Raw genomic sequence first — 26,142 nt, 5'->3', positions numbered from 1 at the left:
ACTGGGGACCTGGCCTGCAACCCAGGCATGTGTCCTGACCAGGAATCAAACTGGCAACTATTTGGTTCACAGCCGGTGCTCAGTCCACTGAACTACACCAGCCAGGGCCGCAACTAGATCCCATCCACCTCCTCTAGGAAGCCTTCCCTGATCACTTCCATTGGATGATGTCTGTCCTGCTCACTACTATCTCCTCAGCACCCAGCAAAGTACACGGCTCATGATAGCTTCTCAGTAAGTACCTGCCGAGTGAATGAATGAAGGAAAGTGTCAGGAGAAGACAGGCATGTTGAACTGTTAAAAAATTTTATTAAAAGTCCAAGAAGTACATTAATGTCCACAGTGTCAGATACCACAGACCCACGGATAACTGCAGCTCACAGCAAAACCAGTGGAACCCAAAGCTGTTCACACGCACACACATGCATGCCACACATGTGGCACACACAAACACACACACACATCTCAAAGGAAAAGACCAAAAGACAAACCACCAACTTTAGAAAAGACCAGAACCCCTTCCCACCGTAGAGGTGGAGTGGGGGCAGGGCAAGTGTACAAGGGGGTAAGGGCAGGGACCATAAACTAAGAGCCTCCCCAAAAAAGTTGCATCCCCAGCACTCCCCAACAAAGGAAAATTCTTTTGTGACATGGATAACTGAAGATGTGTTGTTATATTTTTAAACCAACGAGAATTATCAAAACAAGAAGGCAAACCTATGTCCCTGGGCTTTCTCAACAATAATAGCATGGTGGAACAGTGGACAATATCTGTAGCAGGGAAGACTAAAGACCATGGTCAAGGATGAGGGTCTAGTTTGCACTTCTCAGTCTTTTCCTAAATCTGGCTATGTGTGTGGGAGGGAGCACACTTATGTTCCAATCCCTTCCCCAAAGCAGAGAACAGCATTTGCAGTCAGACAGAGGCAGGACTAGACCCTTACTTCTGTCTTGGCTGTGACTGCAAGCCAGTGCCATTCTCTTGTCTGAGCCTCAGTTTTGTCATGTCCAAAATGGGAGCATAATGGTTCCTAAGTCAATGGGCTGTTGAGAAGATTCAAGGAGATAGTGGGTAAGTTTTTAGCATGGTACCCACTCCAAAGTTGTCAACTATAATTATGACTTCCCAGGAGGGATATAGGCTCAGTCCTTTCTCTACATTCCTTTCTCTACTGAACCTTTAGAGGGACCATATATTTGTTAATTTTTCTTTCCTGCAGAGGGCCATTCTCCAGTGTGGTTTTTAATACTAATCCACAGATATTTACCCAGACTGGAGGGTCGAAAAAACATGGAGGAAGAGCTGTGGATCTTTCCTCCTAGAGATCGGGGGGCTTGATCCCAGCCTTCAGCTTGGAAAGTCCTTTTATAGGTTGCAGAGTTGGGGGAAGGCCAGGTGAGTTCTTTTTCACTTAAAATGTTTTTAAAAAATGATGAGAGAAAAATGTGCGTGTATGTTTCAGTTTTTAGCACAGTGAGTCTCTCCATAACGTGACTGCAGGCAGGTGTCACTATTTCAGTTTTTAAGCATTTCTAGTCTCCCAGGCAATGGATGGAGACAGGGATGGGGTGGGGGTGGGACCCAGGGCAGTGCACTGCCAAGGTCTGCTTGAGGGATGGGCACGGGCACTGAGCTAGAAAACTTGGCACCTCCTTGGTCCAGGAAGGAGGTTTTTGTCTCCCTGAGAGATGGAGGGGGAAGAAATCTGGGCTTGTCAAGCCCTAAATATCCTCTCATCTGTGTGTGTGTGTGTGTGTGTGTGTGTGTGTGTGTGATATTTTCCACACATGCAGAACCACCAAATCTCAGCACTGGGACAAGACCTGGGAGGATAAGCAATACACCTTCCTTTATTGCCCACATATTTCTCTGACTATTCTGACCCCTAACTCTGAGGGCATGGAAGGAGGCTGTTCTAAAAACATTCCTAAAATTCAGTATATAGGAGTTCAATGCTGTTTATCCACCAAGACCAAAGACTGAACTTGGGTTCAAGTCCAAGGTAACAGAAGAGCAGTCCTCAAGTTCAAGTGTGCTTCCATGTGGTTTTCTACTCCCAAAGACAGTGACCTTAACCAAAGGCTGCATTTAGGACATCTGACAGTTTACAGAGCCTGCATCTCTGGTACGAAAAGCAATTCCTCAGTGCAAATCCAAACATACACTCTCGCACCCCTTATCAAAGCCTTATTTCAACAACTAGCAATTATACTGGCCAACAAAAGACTAAACCAGGGCAGCAAAGAATGATCTTTGCCGATTGTGCTTCCCTCCACTGGGAGATTCTTCCAGAGCCCAGCCTGACTGGAACTGGATTTTCAGACACGTGGCTGCACCTGCCAAGAGGACCTGTATATGTAAGAAAGAGGAGAGAGGGGCTTTTTACAAAGGATTATGGGGGGTGTGATTTGGGGCTCAGGGGCTTCGGGACCCTCTTGTTTCTCTCTGGACTCTGTCTCCCCAGGCGAAGGCTCCAGAGGAGGTGTGGAAGGGGGTTGTGCTTTCTTTTGCCTAGTTCTTCAGCAGAAATTCCCTTCCTCCTTCTCCCAGTCCTCTGCTGGGTGTTTCTTGTGTTTTCTACGCTCCTTGTGTGATTTATGGTGGCGATGCTGGTGGTGGTGTTGGTGGTGGTGATGGTGTCGCCGCATTCGATGGGACCTTCTGGCTGCAGGGAAGAGGAGGAGAGGAAAGTGACAAAAGATGGTGAGAGGCAGGTGGCCTGATGCAGTGGGCCTCCTCAGGGGGAGGGGACATGGAGGAAACACCAGGCAAGCTGGTAGGTTCTCACGTACATGCAAGGCTGTATTATCAGGCAGGCACTTACTCAGATCCATGTATGTAGTCATAAGATGTTTTAATTGGAGACTACAAGTAGGTGGAAACTTGGGGCATCTAGGGGCAGCCACTTACGTTTGGTACAGACGATTTGGGGCCAGTCCCACTTGCCATTGCTCTGGCACTGGATGATGGACATGTGGTGCTGGACAAATCCTTCGTCACACTGGTAGCGTACAGTGGCATGGATGTTGTATTTGGCCTTGCGGGCACCAATGAGCGAAGCATTCTCCACTGTTGGAGGGGGACCACACAGCACTAGGGACAGAGAAGCCTCCAGTTAGGGAAGTGGCCACAACAGGGGCTGAACTGGTTTCCTCTCTTGTTGGGAATGGCACACTTGTCCAGGTCCTGCCCTTTGCCCAGCTGTGAACTCACAAGTCTAGAAGTGACTGTATCTGTCTCCTCCACCCAGACCAGAAGCCCCTTACAGGCAGGAACCTCCTGGATACCTCCCAACCCTTAATTCTTATGCGTGACGAGAATGAAGGAGATGAGAGTAAGAATAATTTGAACAAATGAAAGGAAGTAAGGATGTGAGAATTTGCAAAGAAACGGAAACGAGTGAACAAAAGTACAAGAGAAAGGTGGTCACAAGAATGAGTGTGTTACCTTAATATATAAAGAATTCTTACAAATCAGTAAGACCAACAAGCTGACACAAAATTAGGCAAAGATGAACTGGCAGGTCCCAGGAAAATAAATGCATATAAATAGCTTATCAGCATATGAACAGTTGGTCATTCTCACCCTTGAAGGTGTGCAAATTGCAGTGATTTAATGAACGAATACACTGATGAACAACATAGGACCAGAGGCATGGATGCATGGACCAGACTGACAGCTGTCAGAGGGGAGCGGGGACTGGAAGCGATCAGCCAAAGAGCACGTGTGCAGAGCTCATGGGCACAGACAGCAACGTGGTGAGGGCAAGGAAGGGTGGGGGCTGGGTGGAGGGGCCAAAGGAGGGATATGGGGGACATCTGTAACAGTGTCAATTAAAAAATAATATCAAGACACTATTTTTTCACTACTTAGAAGAACAAAGAGCAGAAAGTTTGAGGATGCACCGAGGTGGCAAGGGTAGGAAAAAAAGAGCACTTTCATACAGTGCTGGAGAGTGAAAACTGGGCGGGGCTGACTCTTACAAAAAACAAAACAAAACATGAACCTGTGAATGTGAGCCACAGGAGGGGAAGGGGGAGGGTGGCGGCGTACCTGTGCCCTTCTTACAGACGTAGGGGAGGTTGTAGTTGCAGGGCACGTCGTTCCAGCGCCCGCTCTCATGCGCCACCATCACCACACAATCCTCCCCTCCCGCGAAGAAATTGTCTGGCTGGTTCTCTCGCCAGTTCTCATATTGCTGCAGAAATATGGAGCAGGGGGTTGCTCAGGGGACCGGCATCCTGGCCCAGGCTGACAAGGCCTACTGTGGGGCTCCCCTGACCAGAGCACTCAAACTCTTAGGGACTCAGCATTTGCATCTCTATAATGGGTACTGTTCTGTCTGCCCTGAGGGTGCTATTCAAGTGAGGCTTCCTCTGGCTGGGAGGCTCCACAGCCCTCCTCCCTTGTGCCTCTGCCTCTGGTCTTGTTCCCTAATCGTCAGTTCCCAATATGGGTCACTCACTGTTACATAGTTGAACAAAAGATGACCTCAGCCTGGAGGACCAGGAAGGCTTCCCTGAGGAGGCAACGATAGAGAAGAAGACTCAAGGAAAAGAATGATGCAGGCAGAGAACAAGCAGAGGAACAGCCAGAGCAAAGGCCCAAAGGCAGGACTGAGCCTGTCCTAGCTGAGGAATGGAATCGAGGCCTGTGGGGCTGAAGATGCCTGGTGGGGCTGGGAGTCAGAGGGTGGGCAGGGGCCAGCTCTTGTGGCAGAGGAGAGGAGATGGATTCTTTTTCAATTGTGGTAAAATACTTAAACAAAATTTACTATTTTAATAATTTTTAATTCTCATCTGAGGATATGTTTTTTATTGATTTTAGAGGGAGAGGAAGGGAGAGAGAGGGAGATTGATGGGAGAGAGAAACATTGATTCGTTGGGTCCCCTACGCAACCTGACCGGGGATCGAACCCCACAAGCTAGGTATGTGCCCTGACAGGGAATTGAACCCAAAACTTTTTGGTGTATGGAATGATGCTCCAACTCACTGAGCCACACAGCCAGGGCAATCATTTTAATAATTATTAAGTATCCAGTTCATTGGCATGAACTAGATCCACACAGCCGTACAGCCATGACACTGCCTGTTGTTAGAAGTCTTCATCACACCAACAGAAACCCCGTCCCCGTGAGCAGTCGCTGCCCACGCCCCTGCCCCCAGCCCCTGACAACCACAGTCCGCTGTCGGTCTCCACGGATCTGCCTGCTCTGGACAGCTCATAGCGATGGAAGCATACGGACCTGTCCTTTTTGTGTCTGGCTTCGTTCACTGAGCATCGTGTTGCACCCACATTGTAGTGTGTGTCAGTGTCTCACTCCTTTTCCATCGTCTTTACTGTTTGGCCGGACCGCCTTTTGTGTGTGTGCTCATCTGTTGATGGACATTTGGGTCGCTCTTATTGGCGGTATGACTGGTGCTGCTGTGAACACACGTGCCCCTGCATCTGAGTCCCTGCTTTCACTTCTTGGGGGCACACACCGAGGAGTGAAATTGCTGGGTCATGTGCTAATTCTATGTTTAACTTTTTGAGGAACTGCCAGATTCTTTGCACAGACGGAAGAGGTGGGTCTTCATCTTGAGAACCATGGGGAGTCCGACAGGGCTTGAAGCAGGGAGAACCCTGATCTCATGTATGGTTTTTAAAAGGTTCCAGGTGCAGGGTTTCCCTTTAGGGCATAGAAAATATTCTGGAACTAGACAGAGATGGTGGTTGCACGATGTTGTGAATATACGAACTGCCACTGAATCATACACTTCAAAATGATTAATTTTAGCCCTAGCTGGTGTGGCTCAGCGGATTGAGTGCCAACCTGCGAACCAAAGGGTCGCTGGTTTGAGTCCCAGTCAGGGCACATGCCTGGGTTGTGGGTCCAGGTCCCAGTGGGGGACACTCGAGAGGCAACCACACAATGATGTTTCTCTCCCTCTCTTTCTCCCTCCCTTCCCCTCTCTCTAAAAATAAATAACATCTTAAAAAAATAAAAAAGAGAAAACAGAACTTAAAAAACAAAATGATTAATTTTATATCGCATGAATTTCCCCATAATTTTTAAAAATCCCCAGGGCCACCAGGTGGAGGGGAAGGAGTGTAGGTAGCAAGCGTGTGTGTTTGTGTGTTTGTGAGTGTCCGTGTGGGGGCTGTGTCAGGGGTCCCAATGAGGGACATCATAGGCTGGGCAGGTAGGGCACGCAGGGATGTGGGAGTGTCTCAGAGCCCATGGCTGGATGACCAGGAGGTGTGAGCGAAGGCGTCATCCCCAGTCCGGGGATTCTAGCCTCAGTCACTAGGTGGAGGGGCCATCTAAAGCGCAGGGAGTTCAGGTGATCTGGGGCTTCTCTGAAGCTCCTTTGATACCCCACACCTCTGACGGCCGACTTGCGTAAGAGGGTAAAGTGAGGCCAGAATGCAGAGCCACAGAGCTCACCCGCATCGCTATGTTCCAGGTGGGGCCCTAGTCAGCAGCCTGGTAGCGGAGACCCAGGCTCTGGCCACTCACCAGCCCTGTGTTGTCCGTCCACTGGAAATCCCTCTCCACGATCCTGTCGTTCAGGCCAATCCATGTGTTTTCATGCCCAAAACCTGCAGGGTGGGGAGTCTTCAGGGCCGGGCACCTGCCTCTCCCCCAGCCTGGGGCCCCAGCTAGTGGCAGGTAAGTGTGGGGTGGGAGGGAGGACCCAGCCCTTCCCCAGCCAGGAGGTGGGCTGGAGGGGAAAGGGAATGGAGGTGGGAGTTAGGGGAAAGAGAACAGGGGTGGAAGGATGGAGGTGAGGTAGGAGCCAAAGGCAGGAGGGGTGGTGGTGAGGGAGAACCCCAGGCCCTCCCTCAGCCAGGGCATAAGGCTGGAGCTCTGGCTGCCCTCTACCTGGGGCGCGGGGGTGGGGCACAGAAAGGGTTGTTATTAGGAGCTGGCCTTGCCACAGTTTGTGGCTTAAACAAATGGCCAGAGTAAGGAATAAGCGAAGACACGTCAGATCTTTGCAGAAATGAGAGTAAGGGACAGGAGAGCCATAGGTGGCTCTGGACAGGGCAGCAGTGAGACCCAGTGAGCCCGTTACCGAGGCCAGAGGAAGTGGAGGAGGATGTTTGATTGTAGTGAGGAAAAAGAAACGAGTGACTCAGGGAAAGAGCAAATGAAAGAATTAGGGGATGGCGGCAGCGGGGGTAGTGGCCACCCCCAGTGCCGGGCCCTCCAGGAGTCACAGAGGAGGGCCCCGCTGAGACTGGTCAGACACTTCTGGGCAGGGGCCTCTGGGGACTGCAGTGCCCAGTGAGATGGAGGACAGTGTCCTGAGATGCCTCCGAGGACAGTTCTCACCCATGTACATTTCCCCAACAAAGTCTTTTAAAAGCCAAAAAAAAAAAAACCCATTAGGGGATGGGATGGGGGAAATGTTAATAAATGGATGGATAAACAGATGGATAATGAATGAATCAATAAAAGCCTGATTTAATTCGTGCAACACTTTTGCTAGGTCTCCGCACAGCTCCTCCCCCATTTTGTCCCACACACCACAGGTGCACCTCCCTCCCCTGGCTGTTTTGTTTGTCATCGGCCTACTTAGGGCCAGCTAAATCATAGTATGGATGTTTAATTAGATATTTAATTAGATATTCACTTGTTTGCCTACATCCCCCACAAGAATGGTATTCCCTGAGGACAGGGCCATGTGCATCTGCTCACTGCTGTGTCCCAGGGTCTGGAATGGTGCCTGGCACAGAGCAAGTGCTCAGGAAATGTACGATGAATGAATGAATGAATGAACGAACTAACAAATGAATGAGTGAAGTGAATGTATACATTAACAAACGAATAAACAGACTTGGAAATTATTAAGTGACCGGGTTTGCGCTAATGAACACAGCTTCAGAAAGGTGGTTTCTTCAGGATCCTGGGGGACTTCCTGGGCAAAAGGACTGCAGGGCCACCCCTGCCCACCCCAAAATCCCTACTGTTAATGAAGCTGTGTTCCTCAGGTGAGTGGATGCTGGTCAGGTGGCCAGCTCGGCGACGGCAGTCCCTCTCGGCATCCTCCCACGCCCGCCGATGGGCAAAGTACCGGTAGCAGTGGCCCTGGAACTTGCGCCAGCCATGGTCACAGCCCTCTGTGTCTGGGAGGTGGAAAGGGAGTGTGAGGGGCGCTGGCCTTGGCCCGAGAGGCCTGCCCTGCTGGCCATGAGCACAACCAGCCCGCCAGAGAGAGACAGGGCCTATCCAATGTCACTGTGGGGCTAGGGCAACCCTCTCCCTGGGCCTGTCCCCCTCTTAAGGCTCTGTCCCCCACCCTTTCACCTCCCCCTTCCATATTCACTTCTTTTCTTTGTTACTGGAAGAGGTTCTGCGGGAAGATCATTACACCCATCCCCTCTTGTCCTCCCTGTGGTGTCTCCATCTCTGATCTGCAGGACCACACCCTCAGTGTGGACCTGGGAACTCAGGAAATGGTCTCAGAAAGGCCTAACATTTCCCTCTGGCAAAGGGCTCAAATAGATATTTCTCCCAAAGAGGTAGACAAACAGCCAAGAAGCACATGAAAAGGTCATGATTAGTCATTAGGAAATGCAAATCGAAGCCACAATGAGATGCCACCTCCTGCCCACTGCCATGGCTGTCATTTCTGAAAGGGAAAGTAACAAGTGCGGGGGAGGATGTGGAGAAACTGGGAGCCCTTGTGCACTGCTGGTGGGGGTGTAAAACAGGTAGCCGCTGCTAATAACAGTCTGGTGGCTCCTCAAAAAGTTAAACATAGAGTTCCCTAAGACCCAGCCATTCCACTCCAAAAAGAATGGGGGGAAAATAATAGAAAACAGGTGTTCAAACAAAAACTTGTACGTGAATGTCCATAGCAGTACTATTTATATTAGCCTCAAGAGGAAAGCAACCCAAATAACCCATCAAGTGATGAAGTGATAAACAAAACATGGTCCATCCATACCATGAATATCATTTGGCCATAAAAAAGAATGAAGCGCCGACACAGGCTGCAGTGTGGATGAACCTCAGAAACATACGCTGAGTTTAAAAAAATCCACATACAGAAGGACATGTAACATGTGACTCCATTTATAAGGAATGTCCAGAACAGGCAAACCCAGAGACAGAAAACAGATCAGTGGCTGCCAGGGGTGGGCAGATGGGGAAAGAAGAGTGACTAGTAATGGGGGCAGGGTCTCATTCTGGAGTGATGGAAATATCTTGGAACTTGCTGGAGGTGGTGGCTGCAAAACAATGTAAACGTACTGAATCCCTTTGACTTGTGCACTCTAAAAAGCTTAATTCTATGTAATGTGAATTTTATTTTAAAAAACAAACCAGTCTGTCTCCTGTTAGACTCACAGAACCAGAGATGGAGACCTGTAGGATGTGTGGGAGTCTACAGCACCCATCCCCACTCCCGTTTCTGGGGTCTTGGCAGAGACTCACCTTTTTCACAGAGGCTGCCCGCATAGCTGGGGAGGCAAAGGCAGATGAAAGTGTTGACCTCATCGATGCAGGTACCTCCATTCTCACAGGGGCTGGAGGCACAGTCGTCGATGTCTGGAGGGGAGAGGGAGAGGCTGAATGAGAGGTCAGCCTCCCCCTGGCTCCTAGTCCCCACAGGAGGCCAGACAGAAGATGGGGTCACGTCCCTGACGTCCATCCGGACCAGAGTGCAGCAGCAGTGGTCTGCACGAGCAGCTCCACGCCGCTGAAGGTCAAAGGGGTGGAGCCTCACATAATTAGCATAACAGCATTAATGAGAGCAGATGCCACTGGGCTGGCTAAGGGCCAGGGTGTGCAGAACATTCCACCTGATTCCAGAACGATGATCATACTCTCGTCAACATACCCAGAGATCAAAGCTGGAGGGTCGTTCTGGAATGTGGAACCAAGGGAAAGTGGGTGGCAGAGCATTTGCGAGGACTTGCGGAGAGTCACAAAGCTGTTTGTAGAGACAGATATCCAGCTGAACTTCCTCTCCTACCACCCTTGTGTAGACAGTTCTTGAGGCAGGTATGACACCAGGCAAGTCACTTCCATTCTCTGAGACTCCGTTTCCTTTTTCTTTTGCACAGTGGTAATAGTAATGGCACTTTTTCAAGGGTGGTTGTGAGTGGAGAGTCAATGGAAGAGCTCAAGGGTTTACATCATTTGTATTCATTGTTATCGTTCTATCATTAGTAGCATGGTTGTGAGGGCTGTGAAATCGATGAGATGATGCACAGGGCTCAAGAAATTGTATTATTTCTATTGATTGTTATAATTTTATAATCTGTCATATTTCTCATGTTGGACTTTGGGGCTACATGAGTATCGAACTCTGGTGGTACCAGCACCCCTGCCCACCCAGGAGAGGGTAGGGTCCCCTGGGGCCCCCGCTTGCCTGGGAGAAGACAAGGCATGGCAGTGCTGGGAGGCAGCACGCCCGAGCCTTGGACGCCCGGATGAGACTCAGCTGACTGGTCCTGGGCTGATTTACCAGATCCAAGGAGTGGGGGGTGGGGGTAAGGGAGCATCTAGGGCCAGCATTTTGTGAACCCTGAGTTCTCATGGGGATGGCCGCTGGGGTAAACAAAACCCAGGGTTCTGAGCCGGACAAGTGCAAGCTCAGATCCCGAGTCTGGGGCACTCACCAATCTCACAGTTCTCCCCAGCAAAGCCCTGGTCACAGCTACAGCCGTAGATGGTGCCGTTGGCTGTACAGGTGCCCCCGTGCAGGCAAGGGTTGTTCTCGCAGGGATCCGAGGGGGCTGCAGGAGGGACAGGCGGTGCCAGGAGCAGTCAGGCCACCAGGTCTGCCTCCTAGAATCCAGACCTCAGGCACCCAAGGCCCTCTGGCTCAGTCCCTCTCCGTGGAGTCCCCACTGTAATTACCCCGTAGGTATTCACTGACCTCCTCCCACGTGCCCGTGACAAGTTTACTCCTTCCAGAATCTTCCCCAAACCACCTGTGCACTGACCTGCCTGTGACAAAGTCCTTCTCTGACTGAACTGGAATGGTTTTCCCAAAGCTTCCCTTAGGAAATCACCTTCTAGAACTTGCATTTAAGTGCCCTCCCTGACTTGTCCCTGTCTCCTGGACATGCCCTGCTGGTTATTGTATTTCTCACAATTTGGAACACAGAAGCGGACATAAGGTTCCCAATGGTGGGGTATGAACAGCACTAAGAAGACTGGGAACCATCACCTCCTTCATTTGGGCTCAACGTCTTTGATGCAATTCCAGTAGTTACATTGTGGGGAGGTGGTGGATTACAGCAGTTAAAACGATGGGCTCTGGAGCCCAAGAAGTTAGTTCAGTCCTGGCTCTGCCCCTCCCTAGGGGACCCGAGGCAAATCACTTCTCTGAATTTCAGTTGCCCCATCTACAAAATGGAAATGAGAGCAGTTCACCTCTCTCTCCCAGCCCTGACCATAATGCCGCACGTGGCTCTCCATATATTAGCCTAGGGCCTCTTGAAGGGTCTCAGAGATGCTTAGCAGGCACCAGGTACCCAGGGTGCATTTAGGAATGTGGGTCCCTGCCCCATTCCCCAACCATTTCTCCCACCAGCTGGGTTTCCCTGAAGGCATGAGGATCTCCTCTCCTCATCTTGGGGGCCCAGATGCCTTGGTGGATGGTGTCCATCCAGGAACCTGGGAGAGGCTGATCAAGAGCCCCTTCCTATCCCAGCTGACACCCTTCCCTTGTCAGGGCTGCATCCTACCCTTCTACTGCACAGACACTAAACTGAGGCCCAGGAAAGGGAAGGGCCTGACTCAATGCCACACAGCGGGACAATACAAGAGCCAAGACTGGCCTCCAGGGTTCTGATAGCAGAGTTTAAGGCCCTCTTTCCAGCCTTTATAACCTAGAATTTGTTTCTGTTTTGGGCTTGTCTAGAGCCTCAGAAGAAACTGAGGTGGTAACAGGTTATCATCAATTCCTATATCTCCTGGCCTCTGCCCTCACCCTCCACTGGCTGTTCTCCCCACAGCTGTCAAAGGGAGTCTATGTAAACCTGAGTCAGGTCATGTCCCTCCTCTGCCCAGATCCCTCCATGGCTCCCCATTGCCCTCAGAGAACAGGCAAAGTCCTCACTGCAGCCCACAGGGCCTTGTACGATCTGGCCAACATCTCCCTGCCCCACTCTTACTTTCTCCCTTGCTCACCCTGCTCCAACCATACTGACCTTGCTCTTCCTACATGCCAGGCAGGGTTCTGCCTCAGGGCCTTTGCACAGACTGTTCCCTCTTCCTGGAACACTCTTCCCCCAGAACTCTTCATGGCTCCTTCCTCGCCTCCTTCAGGCTTGCTCAAATTTCATCTGGTTAGAGAGGCCTTTCTGATCCCCCTTCCAGAACCAGAAACTACCCACTGGCATTCCCCACCCCTTGCTTCACTTGTCCCTTTGCTCACATCGCTTTCTAACCTCCAATAGCATTTAGTTATTTGTTAGGGTCGCTGCTATGTGTTTGTGCCCCCCGCCCCCCGCCCGCCCCAGAGTGGTGCTGTTCCACACGGCAGCCAAATATAGCTATTTAAGTCTAAAATAATTTAAAATGAATAAAAGTACAAATGTAGTTCCTCAGGTTCACTAGCCACTTGCAAGCCTTCAGTAGCCCCGTGTGGCGGGTTGCTACTATATTAGACAGCATAGCTCCAGGACGTTTCCATTATTAGGAAAACTCTAGAGTGCTGCTCTAGAACGTCAGCCCTCAGAGGACAAGAGACTTGGTCTCAACATGGGGCCTGGAACATAGCTGACACTCAGTAATTGCTTGCTAACTGAATGAAGGTGGCTGTTAGCCTTCCTGTGGGGACAGAGGCCTGTCCCTGGGGTGGTGGCATGTGTCCCCATGAATTGCCAGAGGTACCTGTGGTTGTGTCTGTCCTTAGTGCCGCCCCAGCACATGTGTGCACATGTGTGGGGCTGCTGGGCGCAGGAATACGTGAGTCCCACCAGGTGCCCCGAGCTGCCGACAGCTGCCCACGGACTGGCGGTGACTCAGTCGCTTGCTGGTGCTGCGTTTATTTTTGGCTTCATTAGCATTTCTGCAGCAAGCATTGGGTGGGTAGACACTCGAGTCTCTCCCCACCCCACCCCCAGTGCTGCCTGTCTCCTTCCAACCTGGCTGCTGGGCTTCAGTCTGGAACCAAGACTCCAGCAAAGACCAAGCCAAACTCAGCCATAGCCCTGGGGGCTCTTCCAAACGCACTTTCCTTCATACCCTCTGCGTGGTCTCCCTCCCACCTCGCTAATCCCCCTGCTCTAACCCCTTTGGCATTGAGCCTTCTCACCATTCCCATCCCCAACAGCTAGTCTCTTCTCTGCTCCCTGCAGGGCAAGCCCACCCCTCCCAAGACCTCAGGAGTTTTTTTGTGTGTTTGTTTTTATGCAAAATAAGCGTTATTCAGTCTAGTGGGTGAGACAGATGATGTTGTTAGTTGGCCTGGATTCAAACTTTATCTTTGACAGTCCCAGCTGCCTGACTCTGCACAAGTCACTTGACTTGTCCCTATGCCTCAGTCTCCCCATCCTAACGTGAGGATCACACTAGAACTTGTTCCACAAGGTCATGATAAGAATTAACCAAGATGATGCCAGTCAAGTGCTTGAACAAGCCAAGTATATGGGCAGTCACCAACAGCCCATATAAGCATCAGCCTTTATCAATTCAGGCGCCCATGTCCGGGGTTCACTTGCCTCCTGAGCATCTAAAAAAAGAAAATTTAGCCTGAGCCACAGCCCAGGGGTGACAGGATGGGTGACGAAACCATGCACCTGCAATTTCTATCATGCACACTTTGCCTTCAAAAAAGAGAGCAAGTGTAATATCAATTGTGTTAATAAGAGTGTTTTGCAACTCAGAAAAAAAATGCCTTTTAATTAGCTGCTGACTTTTTTTTAAAGCTCACTTGACCATAAAAACAGCTCCATGTGCAATATCTAAAAAAAGGGCCAGAATTTGCAGGTGAGCTGCGGGCAGACCTGGCTCCAGGAGAACAGGGTGGTGGCCTCCTTTGGATTCTGCTGGGCACAGAGCAGCTAAGGCTTACACAGGCTTGGGCTCCCCTGAAGTTCGGCCGCTGACTAGCTGGTAGTGACAGTGCTCCCTGAGCTTCAGTTTGCTGTCTATAAAATGGGAGTGATGGCCCCCCACTCCCACCCCCTCCCAGCACCCACTTTTCCTGTGACTCGAAGTCCCTCACAAACCACACCACTGAGTTCCAGCTGCAATTCTCACTCTCCTGGCCATGTTTCCGCCATCTAGCTCCCCCCAGGGGGTGTCTGTGTCTGGCTCTGTCTTCCCCAGACTGGGGCACCCTGAAGGCCAGCCCCACAGCATTGCACAGCACTGCCTGACTCCCTGTGTCCATAAACATGAGTTCTTAACTGAACCAAAATCAAACTCCACTTGATGCCTCATCATTCCCCCATCGCTCGCTGTGCCTCAAAAACACATCAACTTGATCTCCTGCCTTTGGCCAGGCTGGTGCCTCTGCCAGGGAACACCCTTTCTGCAATTCAAAGCACCTAATAAGTTTCCACTTCCCACAGCATCCCCTGCTAGAAACCTTCGCAGGCCCCCGGGGACAACCCTTCTTCCTTACTCTGGGCTCCCCTGGCCCCTGGTCCCAGAGCCCTCACCACAGTGGGCTGGATGAGGCCACCAGCTTTGAACTCACTTTGCTCTGCACTCCCATTTGCAGAGGTCCCTTGCAGGGCTGGCTCCTCTCCACTTGCTTCCTCCTCCACACTGGCACTCCCTGCAAGGACCTCCAGCTCAAACTTGTCCAGGACCCAAGGGACAGGCGGCAGGGTGCTGGGGGAGTCGAACAGCACTGTAGGCTCCCCCAAGGACTCTGACACAGGCTTGTTCATGCTGGCAGCTGTAGATGTCCAAGGAGCGAGAGCAGGCTTCCCAGGGAGACTGCCCTCATGTGGAAGGGCTGAAGCTCCCAGTGTTCCCCAGGTCACCCTCTGGCCCTCTGGCTCTGGGTGGGGTTGGGAGCTGGAGGAGTCCACTGTGGACATGACCAGAACCTCACCCTTGTCCCTCTGGTCCAGGGACATGAGGGACGTCACCACGTTTTTATCCACAGCCACCTGAGGGCTCATGGTGGGGCTTTCATCTCCTTCAGCCACACGGGGTCCAGGTTTCCAAATCCCATCAGTATCACCGGGGTCCACCGTGGCTGTGGAATCCACAGGACCCACTGTATCTCCTCCATCGGTAGCAGCCCAAGGCTCCAAATTCAGAGAGACTCCGGGGCCCTTCAATGGTGCAGAGGTGGGGAGGGGGTCCAGCTGTTCGCTGTGCAGTGAGGGCCACATGCCCTGTGCCTCCTCCATGGTGGCCTGTGAGCCAGAAGTGGGGCTCTGTGCTGTGCTGAAGACCTCAGACTCAGATCCTGAGATGCCTCTTCCTCCCAGGGGCTCAGTAGCCATCTCCATGGGGGTGAAATCTGCTGCCACTTTCCCATCCACAGAAGCTTGTGGGCTGGATCTGGGGTGCTCAGTTTTGCCTAGTCCAGTGGGGCTGGTCTCCCCAGTTTCTCCAAAGTCTGCCCTGGGAGAGTTAGGACTGGTTCCAGCTTGTGTATCCATGGCTACCTGTGAGGGGGCCGTGGGACTTCCTGCTTCATGGTCACCAAATGTCAGGAACATGGCCTCTCTACCTTGTCCTGTCAGGCCCAAGGAGGTGGGCAAGGAATACATTTCTGGATGGATGGGGTCCTGGGGACTGACCTGGGTCTCTGAGGCTGGGGAGGGTGTGGCAGTGGCCATGGCCTCACTGTGACCCTTGACCCCACTGGCCTGGGTGGGGAGGGGTGTAGGGTGTGGTAGGAGCCACACTTTAGGGGCACGAAGCATGGCCATGACAGGGAGGTCTAGGGAAGTGACCTCCCAGGGGGCAGTGCTGGGATCCTCTGAGGGCCTAAGAGGCTGGGCAGTGGCCTCTGAGTGGGACCAGGGCAGTTTGGGGGTGGCCAGCCTCATACTGGGGCCCTTGGCTTCCTCCAGCTTGAAGCCAAGGGCTCTGCTGGGGCCTGGGATGCTGGGTGGGGCCACTGTTGGGGGCCACAGCCAGGGCTCTGTGGAGCTCCTGCCACCAGGGGAACCTGCAACAATATCAACAACAGTAATTATCTTTCAGCAGCTCCTTTCATCAAGTATCTCCTTGGTTTAGGCCTGGGGAAGAGAGAGCTTCTGATGCCAGGGGACCCAGCAGGGACTCAAGAGCCTCCTCCCCCTGTCCCCCTCAGACACCCACTCAGGTCCCACCTCCTCCTTGGACCCCACTCACCAGCTCCAGGCACATCCACCTCATTGGACAGCACAGCCCAGGGACTTTGGCTCCTGCCAGTCCCTAAAGAGTCTGTGGCTGCAGTGGTCAGGGGAGGCTCCACATGATTCCCAGCAGCCTCGGGGGTGGTGGGGGGCTGGGCATTGACCTCAAGCCTCCCCTCCAGCCCTTGCTGGGATTCCTGCTGCTGGAAGTGTCTCCCGTTCAACCCTTTAAAGCGTCCCCTCCTTTTGGGCGTGGGGCCAGCTGGAGTCGCCTCCCTGTGTGTGCCAGCCGAAGTGCTGGCCTCCAGGCTGCTGGAGTAGGGAGCCACAGTGCTCAGCCACACCTTCTCAGCCTCCAGGGAAGGTCTTGAGGCTACTGTGGGAACCCCAAGGGCCGGGCTGGGGGTCTCTCGAGACTCCTGCTTCTCTGCCAAAATCAGAAGCTCTTCCTCCCCACTGGACACCAGAGGCTCCTGGAAGTCAGGGGTGACCACCTCCCCTTCCTCCAGGCTAGGCTCCAGTTCTCGGGCTGGGGGTCCTTCTGCAGATAGAATCTCTCCCTCATCCCCAGATGAGGGGGTCTCTGGGTCTCCGTGTTCTGGAGAAGGGTAATGAGCTGTGGGAGAAAGCAGAAGAGGTTGTGTTAGGCTTAAGGGCTGGGAAGTTCTGCCTGAAGTCTACCCACATTCCAGCATACTGCAGCACAGACTTTTGTATCTCTGTCTCTCTGTGACCCTCTCTCTCTCTCTCTGGGTGGTTTCTGAAATCCCCCAGACTGAGAGAGGATGATGCAAAGTTATCATCCCCACTGTTTAGGCTTCACCCACTGTCAAGTTCAAAATCAACTGGACACAGTAAGGAGTCAAGAGACAACTTGGCTCATGGGTGAAGCTCAGGCAGTGGTCAACTCTCAGGGACATGTCAGACCTGGGCCTTGGCTCTTTCCCAGCAAGGGAGAAAGTGCCTAATGGCCTTGGCCTTCTTAAACGGGATATCCCCCTTACATAGACAGAAGACTGAACTCCTCTGAGGTGAGGTTAGCAGCTTCCGAGATTGTGGCTCCACCCCAAGTGCAAAGGTCATCCCTGGTCTCATCCCTGGGAATATGTCTTGGCCCAGTTGAGGCATCACTTCCTCAAGGGGTGCTTGTGAGCATGGCTCCAGATACAGTATGCTCCATACAGGGATTTGTCTTTCAGGAACCTCAGGCTTTATAGCCCACCCCCTAAACAAGACTTCCAGCCAGAGCTTGAGGCTCCTTCCTCCCCCTGGCATGGGACTCCAGGGAAAAGCCTGTCTCAGGGGCGTGGCCTTCACCCACGGGTGGCTTATGGCGGAGTAGTTTCCACTTGTCTCTCCCCTGCCCAGAGTCTGCCTCCACCAGAAAGCAAAGTTCCTGGTGTGGTGGATGGCCTTTACTGAAGTGCGGGCCCTAGGGCGAGGCCACCAGGGACGCACCCTCAGGAGCGTGACCAACAGGGACACACTCCCCCGGGCGTGGTCTCCCACGCACCACGGAAGCAGTAGGCGTCGAAGCGCTCTCCAGGTGCAGGGAAGCCGGTGCGGTTAGCGAAGCGGTAGACCGTGCGTACGCCGGGGGTCGGACCTCCACAGCGCCGGCGCGGCATCTGGATCGGGTAGCGCACGCTGCCATCTGCCAGCCAGCCCGGGTCACACTGGTCCAGGCCCTCGTGCCAGGCCAGGTGCAGCTGCCCCACCGAGGCCAGCGCGGCACCCTGGCGGCGGCACTGGGCACGAGCGCCGGCCAGGGTCAGGCGGCGGGCGGGGCCCACGTAGAAGACCTCACCTGTGGGAAGGCGTGGGAAGGCATGAGAGGAGATCAGGGGTGTCTAGGGGACCCTACCACAGAGCCCGGGAAGTGGAGCCCACTCCAAATAGCTCGGGCGTGAAAGAAGAGGCTGCTGTAGCTTCTTTTTACAAATGAGATCCCTCAGGCTTTAGAGAAAAGGAAGGGCTCCAGACCGGGATGAGATAGGAAAGAATAGGAAAGAAGGAGGCCGGGAGGGGTAGAGGCTCAGAGAAGAGGACAAGGTCTCAGAGAGGGAAGAGGCGTAGAGAGAGGGAAGGGATGCAGACAGAGAGAAGGGGCACAGAGAAGGAGAGGGGCTCGGGGAGGGAAGAAGAGCTCAGGTAAGGAGTAGGCCAAAGTCTTGGCTGCAAGTTTAAAGAAGGATGAGACTTAAGAGGGATGGGGATTGGGGGAGGTGATAGGGTTCAGAGAAGGGGAGGGTCCTGCCAGCCCCAGACTTACCCCCCAGCTCACGGGCAAAGCAATACACATCGTAGAGTTCCCGTGGGTCGCGCCTCCCATAGCTCCTCACCCCTGGAAGGCTGCTACGGTCGCCATAGCAACCAGGACGGGACTGGGTGATAGGATACCTGACAAGACAAGGATGTGTGCTCCTGGGGCCCCCAAGAACCATCTTTCCCCAGGGGCTAGCTCTCCATCTCCCCACCCTGTGTACCCCCTCACCGAACAGTGCGATCAGAGAGCCACCCAGCGTCACAGTTGTCAAAGCCATCCTCAAAAGCAGCCTGCAGGTGCCGTGGGGCTGCAATGGTGGCTGAGCTGAGACGACAGGCCTCTTGGGCCTGGACGAAGGTCAGCGCATAGCGGTCCTGGGCTGCCCGGTAGTGGAACACAACACCTGTAGAGGAACATCCAGGAGAGAGGGCCGATTTATTCTGGAATCTTCAAGGACAGACCTCCCTCTGCAGAGTGCCCCTCAGTCTGGAACAACAGAGCTGCTGCCCTACACTGCCCTGGGTGGCCTGTCTTCGCTCAGCACCAGATGTGGCGCTAGGGCAGCGGTGGGGAGTGAGACTGACACGCCCCCATTTTACAGATGAGGACACTGGTAAGAGTGGCCCTAAAGGGCTAGAATTTGTTAAGTATTTACTACATAAAAAGCATTTATAAGCATTATCTTGTTGAAATTAAGGCTCAGAGAGGTTCAGGGACATGGCCAGGGCCACAGAGCCAGATTAAGGCAGAGCCAGAATTCATATCCAGGAAGATCTGACTCCAAAAATAGCATTCTTCATGCCCAGGCTTAGGCCCTGGAGGTGAGAGGAGACATGCAGAAGAGCCAGAGAGATTCTGCCATTTAGGAATTAAGTACATGCATCAGTAGGAGAAGCACTGGCAGCAATGGGAGATCAAATGGCCCAACTTAGGAATGGAATCACAGAAGGCTTCTTGGAGAAGGTGACTTGTATGTAAGCCCATCATTCAACGGGCATACTGTGAGTCAAATTCCAACTTAGGGATGAAAAAATGGCTGAGCAAGGCAAAAGAATGAAACTTTTTGCTCCATCTTATCAAACTGAGAGCCCCCAAAAGTCGATAGTCATAACAGTGTCCTTAGCCCTAGGCTGGCGTGTGGTAGGTACTCAATTAATATTTGCCAGAATGAATGAATTGAACAAACCCAGATGTAGAAATTCTTTCCTGCATCACTTACCAACTTTCTTCAAGGTTTATTGGTTTCGAGAAGTGAGGCCTTGGAAAGGCGATGGCTGGCTAACCCCATAAAATATACAGTGAGACACTGTTGGGAGGGGAAGACTGCCCTAGGACAAGGGTCCAGGGACTTGCCCTTGGCCAACAGAGGTTAAGCGATACTGACTTCCTGGCAGGAGTCTACAGGAGGTTTTCCACACACAATCCATTCATTGAGTCATTTCTCAAATATCTTTTGGGCATCTACTGTGCCATGCTCTGTTCTAGGGCTTTGGTTTAATAATAATAATAATAATTTTTTTGCCTTGTTCACCTTGATAAGTTAGGAAAACAAAAACTACACTGGATATTTCAACAGCAAGAGTTTAATACAGGAATTGGTCAAACAGTATTTGAGGACTGTTATTATATATTTCAATCAACTTTTTAAAAAGAAACTTCCTCTAAAAATTTACTTTAAAAGGAAATGTATATTCCTGTTTCAAACCGAAAGCCAATATCTTTTCCCTTCTGTGAAAATAGGTAACCATGAAATGGACTTAAAACATGACTGTGAAATCCTATGGAATCCTGTGGTCCACAAGAGGCCGAGCCAGAGGCTGCTCACTCTTAAGTAAAAGAGAGAGAGCTATTAAAGACGCGGTAGTACCTGTGGAGACTGGCTTTGTGACTTTATCAGAAATATGGAAAATCACTCATATTCACTGGGTGGGCTTCAGGTTCAGCCCCTCCCCCTCCCAGCCTTGGTTCCACCCCTGCCCTCAACTGACCCGTCACCTCCAGGGACACCAGGTCCTGCTCATCCTCGATGCCCCTCACCACCTGGCAGCGGTAGAGCCCGGAGTCGCTGGCCCTCAGTGGCCCCAGTAGCAGTGTGCCGTTGGCCCGGTGCCGGGGGTAGGCAGGCAGAGACACACGTCCCTGCCAGCCCTTGGCCACTCGAACCACGTTGTTCTTGGCCACCAGGATGGGCAAGTCCTGCCACTGGCCTGACGCGGTGCGCACCTTGGTCCACTTGATCCGAGGGGCTTCTCCAGCTGCCCCTGGCCGTGGCCTCAGGGTGAAGAGACAGGGCAGGGCCACCAGTTCTGCCAGTGCAGCTCGCACAGAACCGGACCCCACCTTCTGCATGTGGAGCCCCTTCTCAGCAGCAGTGGTGGCAACAGCGGTGGCATCCTGTGTGCCTGGAACAGGGAAGGTGAAGAGAGACCTGACTCAGAGGCAAAGACCAGCAGAGACTATTTCCTTTACTTTATAGGGGAGACCAAGGCCAGAGAGATTAGGTTGCCTGTACAACATCATGATGCAGGGCGCAGATCTGTGATCTGCACCCCAGTCTGTGAGCACAAGAGGAATGGAGTCAAATCCCTTGGTAGTTCTGCCTCCATGCAAAGTCCAGATCCAAGAGGCCCGTGACTCTGTCACTGACTCACTGTGTGGCCATGGGAAAGTCACTGTCATTCTCTGAGGCACAGTTTCCCCAGAAGTTAAGGGAGAGGTAGCCATTGGGAGGGAAATGGTGTTTGTAGAGTACCTTCTATATAACAGGCACTTTATAGATAGCAAGCGGCCCGTCAGATTTTCATAACCATCTGCAGAGGTAGCTTCATGTCATCATCCTCTTTTGGGTGGGAGGCATTCCTAAAGCCTGGGCTTTTGACTACCACTGGGGAAATGCCAGGAGATGCATACATACAGACTTTTATTTCCATTGCCCTGGTCAAGACAGGCATCACTAATCAATGTGCACACTATTCCCTTTCCTTCCTCCTTCTCCCCCCCTCCCCATTCTCTTTCTCTTTCTCCCTCCTTTCCTTCCCATTCTTTTCTTCTCTCTCTCTCTCTCTCCAGCTTATCATAGCAAAACAGTGAAAGGCAGACACCTTCAGCCTTTGCTGGCATTGACTAAAAATAACCTCTCAGGTGTCTTGTTCGCTTTTGACTGTTCAAAGACCTTTTTCATCTATTCTTGTTTTATTCCCCACACCAAGCCAGGGAACCAGCAGAAGGCTCTTGAGCTAAAAAACTGCCCCATCTTGTCCATCCCTCAGACCGCAACCTCTCCCACTGCATAGGCCAGCTCACCCTGTTCCCCAGCCACCAAGAGCAGCATCTGGAGCACCAGGAGGCCTGAGGCCCAGACAGACACGGCCCCCATCCTGGACCTGGATGAAGAAGAAGAGGGAGGGAGGAGGGGTGAGCACAAACCTCCCAGACAGTTGGCATGAGAAAACCAAGTGTCCCTTCTACAGATCTGGAAACTGGGGCTCAGACAGGCCAGTGTGTCAGTCAAGGTCACACAGGCAGCAAGCAAGGGCAGAGCCAGGATCCAAACCCAGAAGCAGCTGACTTCAGAATCCTAGAAGTGATGTCTCATGGTCAGAAATATGGGTGCTAGAGTGAATCAGAACCTGGGGCTCTCACTGTGTCTGGTCCTTGCCTTGTGACCTTGGGCGGAGCTTAGCATTTCTGTGCCCCAGTTTCTTCGTAGGTCAGAAGGGGATAACATCAGGTAGTTGAAAGGAATAGATGAGTCAATACAGTCAGTACATATAAATTGCTTAGAACTGCCTGGCACAGAGGAATAAATTTCAGCTGTTATTATCATTGAGTTTAACAAAGGCAAGATCAAAATCTTATTTTTCAAGTTGGCCTCCCCATCAGACATGTGTGGGGGTGCTCCTAAGAGCAGCTGCCAGGCCCAGCCTGCCTAGGGTCCCAGTCCTGGGAGCAGGTTGGTCTCCAAGCCAGCCTTTAATCTGGGTTTGCTGAATGACACGATTCTCTGCTTCAGTTCCAGAATTTGGTTGTCGCCAAGATTCTATTCTTGGTTTCTGGGATTTTTGAGGTGCTGCCAAGTCCCAGCAGGAGGAAGGGGCCTTGCCCCTTCCCACCATCCCCTCCCCCTAACTTCCCACTGTCTGGTGAAGAGATACCTCCTAGGTCCACAGAGACTCCAGCTGTGGGTCTAGCCTTCTACAGAGGTTGTGGCCCATGGGCATAAAGTGGACAACTGAGTGTGAACTGTAAGCAAGGCCTATTCCAAGTGCTGGGACACAGCAGTGACCTCCCTGACCTCGCACTCTTCCAGAGACTAAAAACCCTGGGGAGGGGGCCCCTCTGGATGGACTCAGGACTCCCCAGAGCTCAGGAGGTGCCAGCAGATGGGAAGTTAGAACATCACCTATAAACTCAGCCCTTGCACATCTCCCCTTGAAAAGAATAAGCCTGAGAAGGAAGTGTGAGTGGAGTCCAGAATAGGGCTTTATGGGGGACAGCTGGCCCCCTCTAGGGGGCCTTTCCCAACTCGCAGAGGCCCCAGCTGAGAGGCCGACCTGGGACCTGTCCGTGGTGCTGAACTCAGGCAGCAATGCAGCAGCTGTGCCCACTTGGTCTTCTCCTTGTGGTGGGGCCCAGAGAGGGCTAGCGGTTTGCTTAGGGCTGCACAGCAGTGTAGAGGCCAGGCACTGGGACTGGCTGGCTGGGTACTGGAGGATGGGGCAGGACTCTGGGCTGCGCCTACCCCAGGAGGGTCTTAGGAAGGGGCAAGTTCCGAGAATTCTCTCTCACACATATACACTATCATTAAGAGCTCAGACTGTATCCAGAAGGCAGGGCTTGCCTTCTGTTCCCTACATGTTACATGACCTAGACAGTTTCCCCTCCTGTAAAATGGGGATCAACCAGCATGTCCCTCATAGAGTTACTGTGAGGATAGAATGAGCTAAGACAGGTAAAGTCCTAGATGTTAAATTAAAAAACAGCTCTTTGTGCAAAGCCTCATGTACATACTCAAATACACAGAGGTGGCCCAATGCAGTGAAATACAGTTTTAGGTACACCCTCCATGCACACACGCTCTCCCACACACACTCAGTTCCCTCTACTTGCACCTCACACATCCCTACCCCTTCTCTTAAAATATCCCCTCATCAGGGCCTTCAGAGGTGAACATTTACAGAGCTGTCTGGGGCTAGTCCCCTCATGAATAATACATGAGCCTCATGCATATGCAAGTAGGGGTCTGCAGGGGGTGGGGGAGGGGCAGGGAGACAGGAGGAGGTGTGTGGTGTGTGTCCACCTCCTCACACCTAAATCCTGTCTCAGTGGGCACTGAGTGAGGGAAAGTTTGCCAACAGGCATTTTTTAAAAGATTTTATTTATTTATTTTTAGAGAGAAAGGAAGGGAGGGAGAGAGAGAGAGAAGAGAGAAACATTGATGTGAGAGAGATACATCTATGGTTTTGCCCCAATCAGGAACCAAACTGGTGACCTCTGGGTTTGCAGGCCAGCACTGAATCCAGTGAGCCATACCAGCCAGTGCACCAATGGGCATTTTTGTGTGTTTGTACCTGGGTGTGCATCAGGGTGCTGAGTCCGGGTGAGGATATCAATGAGGTTGTGCCCTGTGGTGTATGGACTTGCGTCCAGGTCCCCAGCAACTCTGTGCACCTGGTGGAGCATAGGGGGCCCATGTGGTCTCTGGAGGTGTGAGTCTGAGTGCCCTTCAGCAAGGAGTCAGGGGGTGTGTGAGTGCATAGGCGCAATCGTGGAGCTCCTCGGAGGAGAGAGGAAGCCTGCTAAGTAAATCATCCCGGGCTGCCCCTTTGGGACCTGAACCCCTTGCCAATGTCTCCCTTTTAGTGTCAAACTCTGCATACAGACTACATCTCAAACCCTCACACTCCGGGTCCACACTGCCAGTCACATGGAGAGGACCCTTGCTGTACACATGGGACATCACACGCAGCCACACACCCCAGACAAGAGCCCAGGACAGAGAGAGAAAGACACACATGTAAAGATTCACAATGACACTAACAAAGAGAGACAATATGGGCACTTACAAGGCAGACAGCACGTCTTCTGCACAAAGACACACACCCACATTCTCAGGCTCCTCACATAAACCCCTCGATGAGGCCACACCATCAGACACAGTTCCTCACACGCACATGGGCATAGCAGCCCCTGGCACAGACTGGGCTGGGTAAATGTGGCCTTGGTGACTGATGGGCACACATCATTTTGCCACCTGGTGACATGGCTCCTGGCATAAGTTTCCTGACAAAGACACATCTCTGTCACATTAGACTCACAGAGGACCCCAGACCACCCCCTCTCCATGGGTACATACCCTCTCCAAGCATGGGGTAGACACACACACAAAGCTTCCACCTTCCGGAGGGTCATCTTCCATTTGGGAATGCCCAGAAGCCAGGGAAGGCTGCTGGGTTCTGAGTTCTCACTGTCTACCCTCCCTGCCCTTCCCCCAAGTCCCCCGCTGGGGCCCAGGGCCAACCCTCTCCTCAGCCTGGCTGTCTCCCATTAATGCTGCTGAGAGGAACAAAGCCCCATGCACAGGGATGGGGGTCGCTGCCGTACAGGCTGGGTCTGGGGTCCCAGCCCCCTACTTGCCAGTGCCTGTGCCTCCAAATCAAACCAGGACTCCTACATGCAACCATATGGACAGATGGAACTGAAGGGGTGAGGCAAGGGCCTGTGTCTCACTGTGAGGACACTGTCGGATATGGAGGTGCTTGTGGTGGCCCCCCTGTTTGGACTAGTGCCCCTCACAGGTCCTGGGGATCCATAACTTGTGCTCAGGGGGCTCTGACCCACTATTCACCTGGGAGACCCAGTGTGTTCCATGGGAGAAGGGAAGGGACCCTGACTGCAGGCCTGAGGGAACAACAGGGACCACCTTGGGAAGGAGCCCCCAGAGCCTTCTCCCTGAGTCAGGATGTGGTAATAGCACATGTGCGGAAAGAACCCGGAGACCACAGGGTACCCCTTCCCTGTGACTCCTCACTCTCAGTGCAAACCCCTTTCCATAGGGCTGATATGGGGAACCCCTCCTGCTGCAGGCCAGCCTGGCATCTTCTATTCATCTGCAAATTGGGAATCCCCACTTAAAATCCTGGGGTGTCTCACTCAGACACTGGGGTGCCCTGTCACAGAGTCCCCACACAGCATCTGGGTATCCCCCTCTTCTCTCTAAACTAGGGGTGCTCCCCACCCCCCGGCCTTGGTTCCCAGTGCCCCCTCCCCAATTCTGAGACCCATCCCTAATCAGGCCCCCTCGCCACCATGGGGTAGGCTCCGCATTCCCACGACAACCTTACCCCCAAATCCAAGTGCCTCTGACATTTCCAAGTGCCCTCCCAGTTTGCGTTCTCTCCCCAACCCGGGGGTCCCCCTCACCCCGTAGCCTCCTCCCCATTCTGGGGACGTCTTTCTGATCACAGGCTCCCTCCCCAATCCCAGGCTATTTCTCTAACCCCGAGGACCCTCCCTCAAGCAGCCCCTTTCCTGCGACGGACCCCCACCTGTCTTCTAGCTCGGACGCATCCCTGGGCGGTTACCCGGCACAAAGGACGCTCAGCTTGGCTCTCG

The 26,142-nt window shown here is 52.6% G+C and overlaps 1 protein-coding gene across 1 annotated transcript; it reads right to left on the bottom strand.

Moving 5' to 3' along the window:
- Positions 1-601: 601 nt before the first annotated feature.
- NCAN (neurocan) lies at positions 602-26,142 on the bottom strand. Its single transcript, XM_045195571.3, has 15 exons — positions 26,076-26,142; positions 21,832-21,911; positions 20,517-20,930; positions 18,757-18,931; positions 18,535-18,662; positions 17,776-18,069; positions 16,279-16,878; positions 14,657-16,093; positions 10,620-10,736; positions 9,430-9,543; positions 7,959-8,117; positions 6,505-6,587; positions 4,055-4,199; positions 2,912-3,094; positions 602-2,666 (listed from the first exon to the last, which is right to left on the bottom strand). The coding sequence occupies exons 2-15, from the start codon at positions 21,902-21,904 to the stop codon at positions 2,521-2,523; spliced, it is 4,068 nt and encodes a 1,355-aa protein (XP_045051506.2). The 5' UTR covers positions 21,905-21,911; positions 26,076-26,142; the 3' UTR covers positions 602-2,520.

This window comes from Desmodus rotundus, chromosome 9, assembly GCF_022682495.2.
Source record: "Desmodus rotundus isolate HL8 chromosome 9, HLdesRot8A.1, whole genome shotgun sequence".
Classification (NCBI taxonomy): Eukaryota; Metazoa; Chordata; class Mammalia; order Chiroptera; family Phyllostomidae; genus Desmodus; species Desmodus rotundus.
This window is presented reverse-complemented; position numbering and strand designations above follow the sequence as displayed.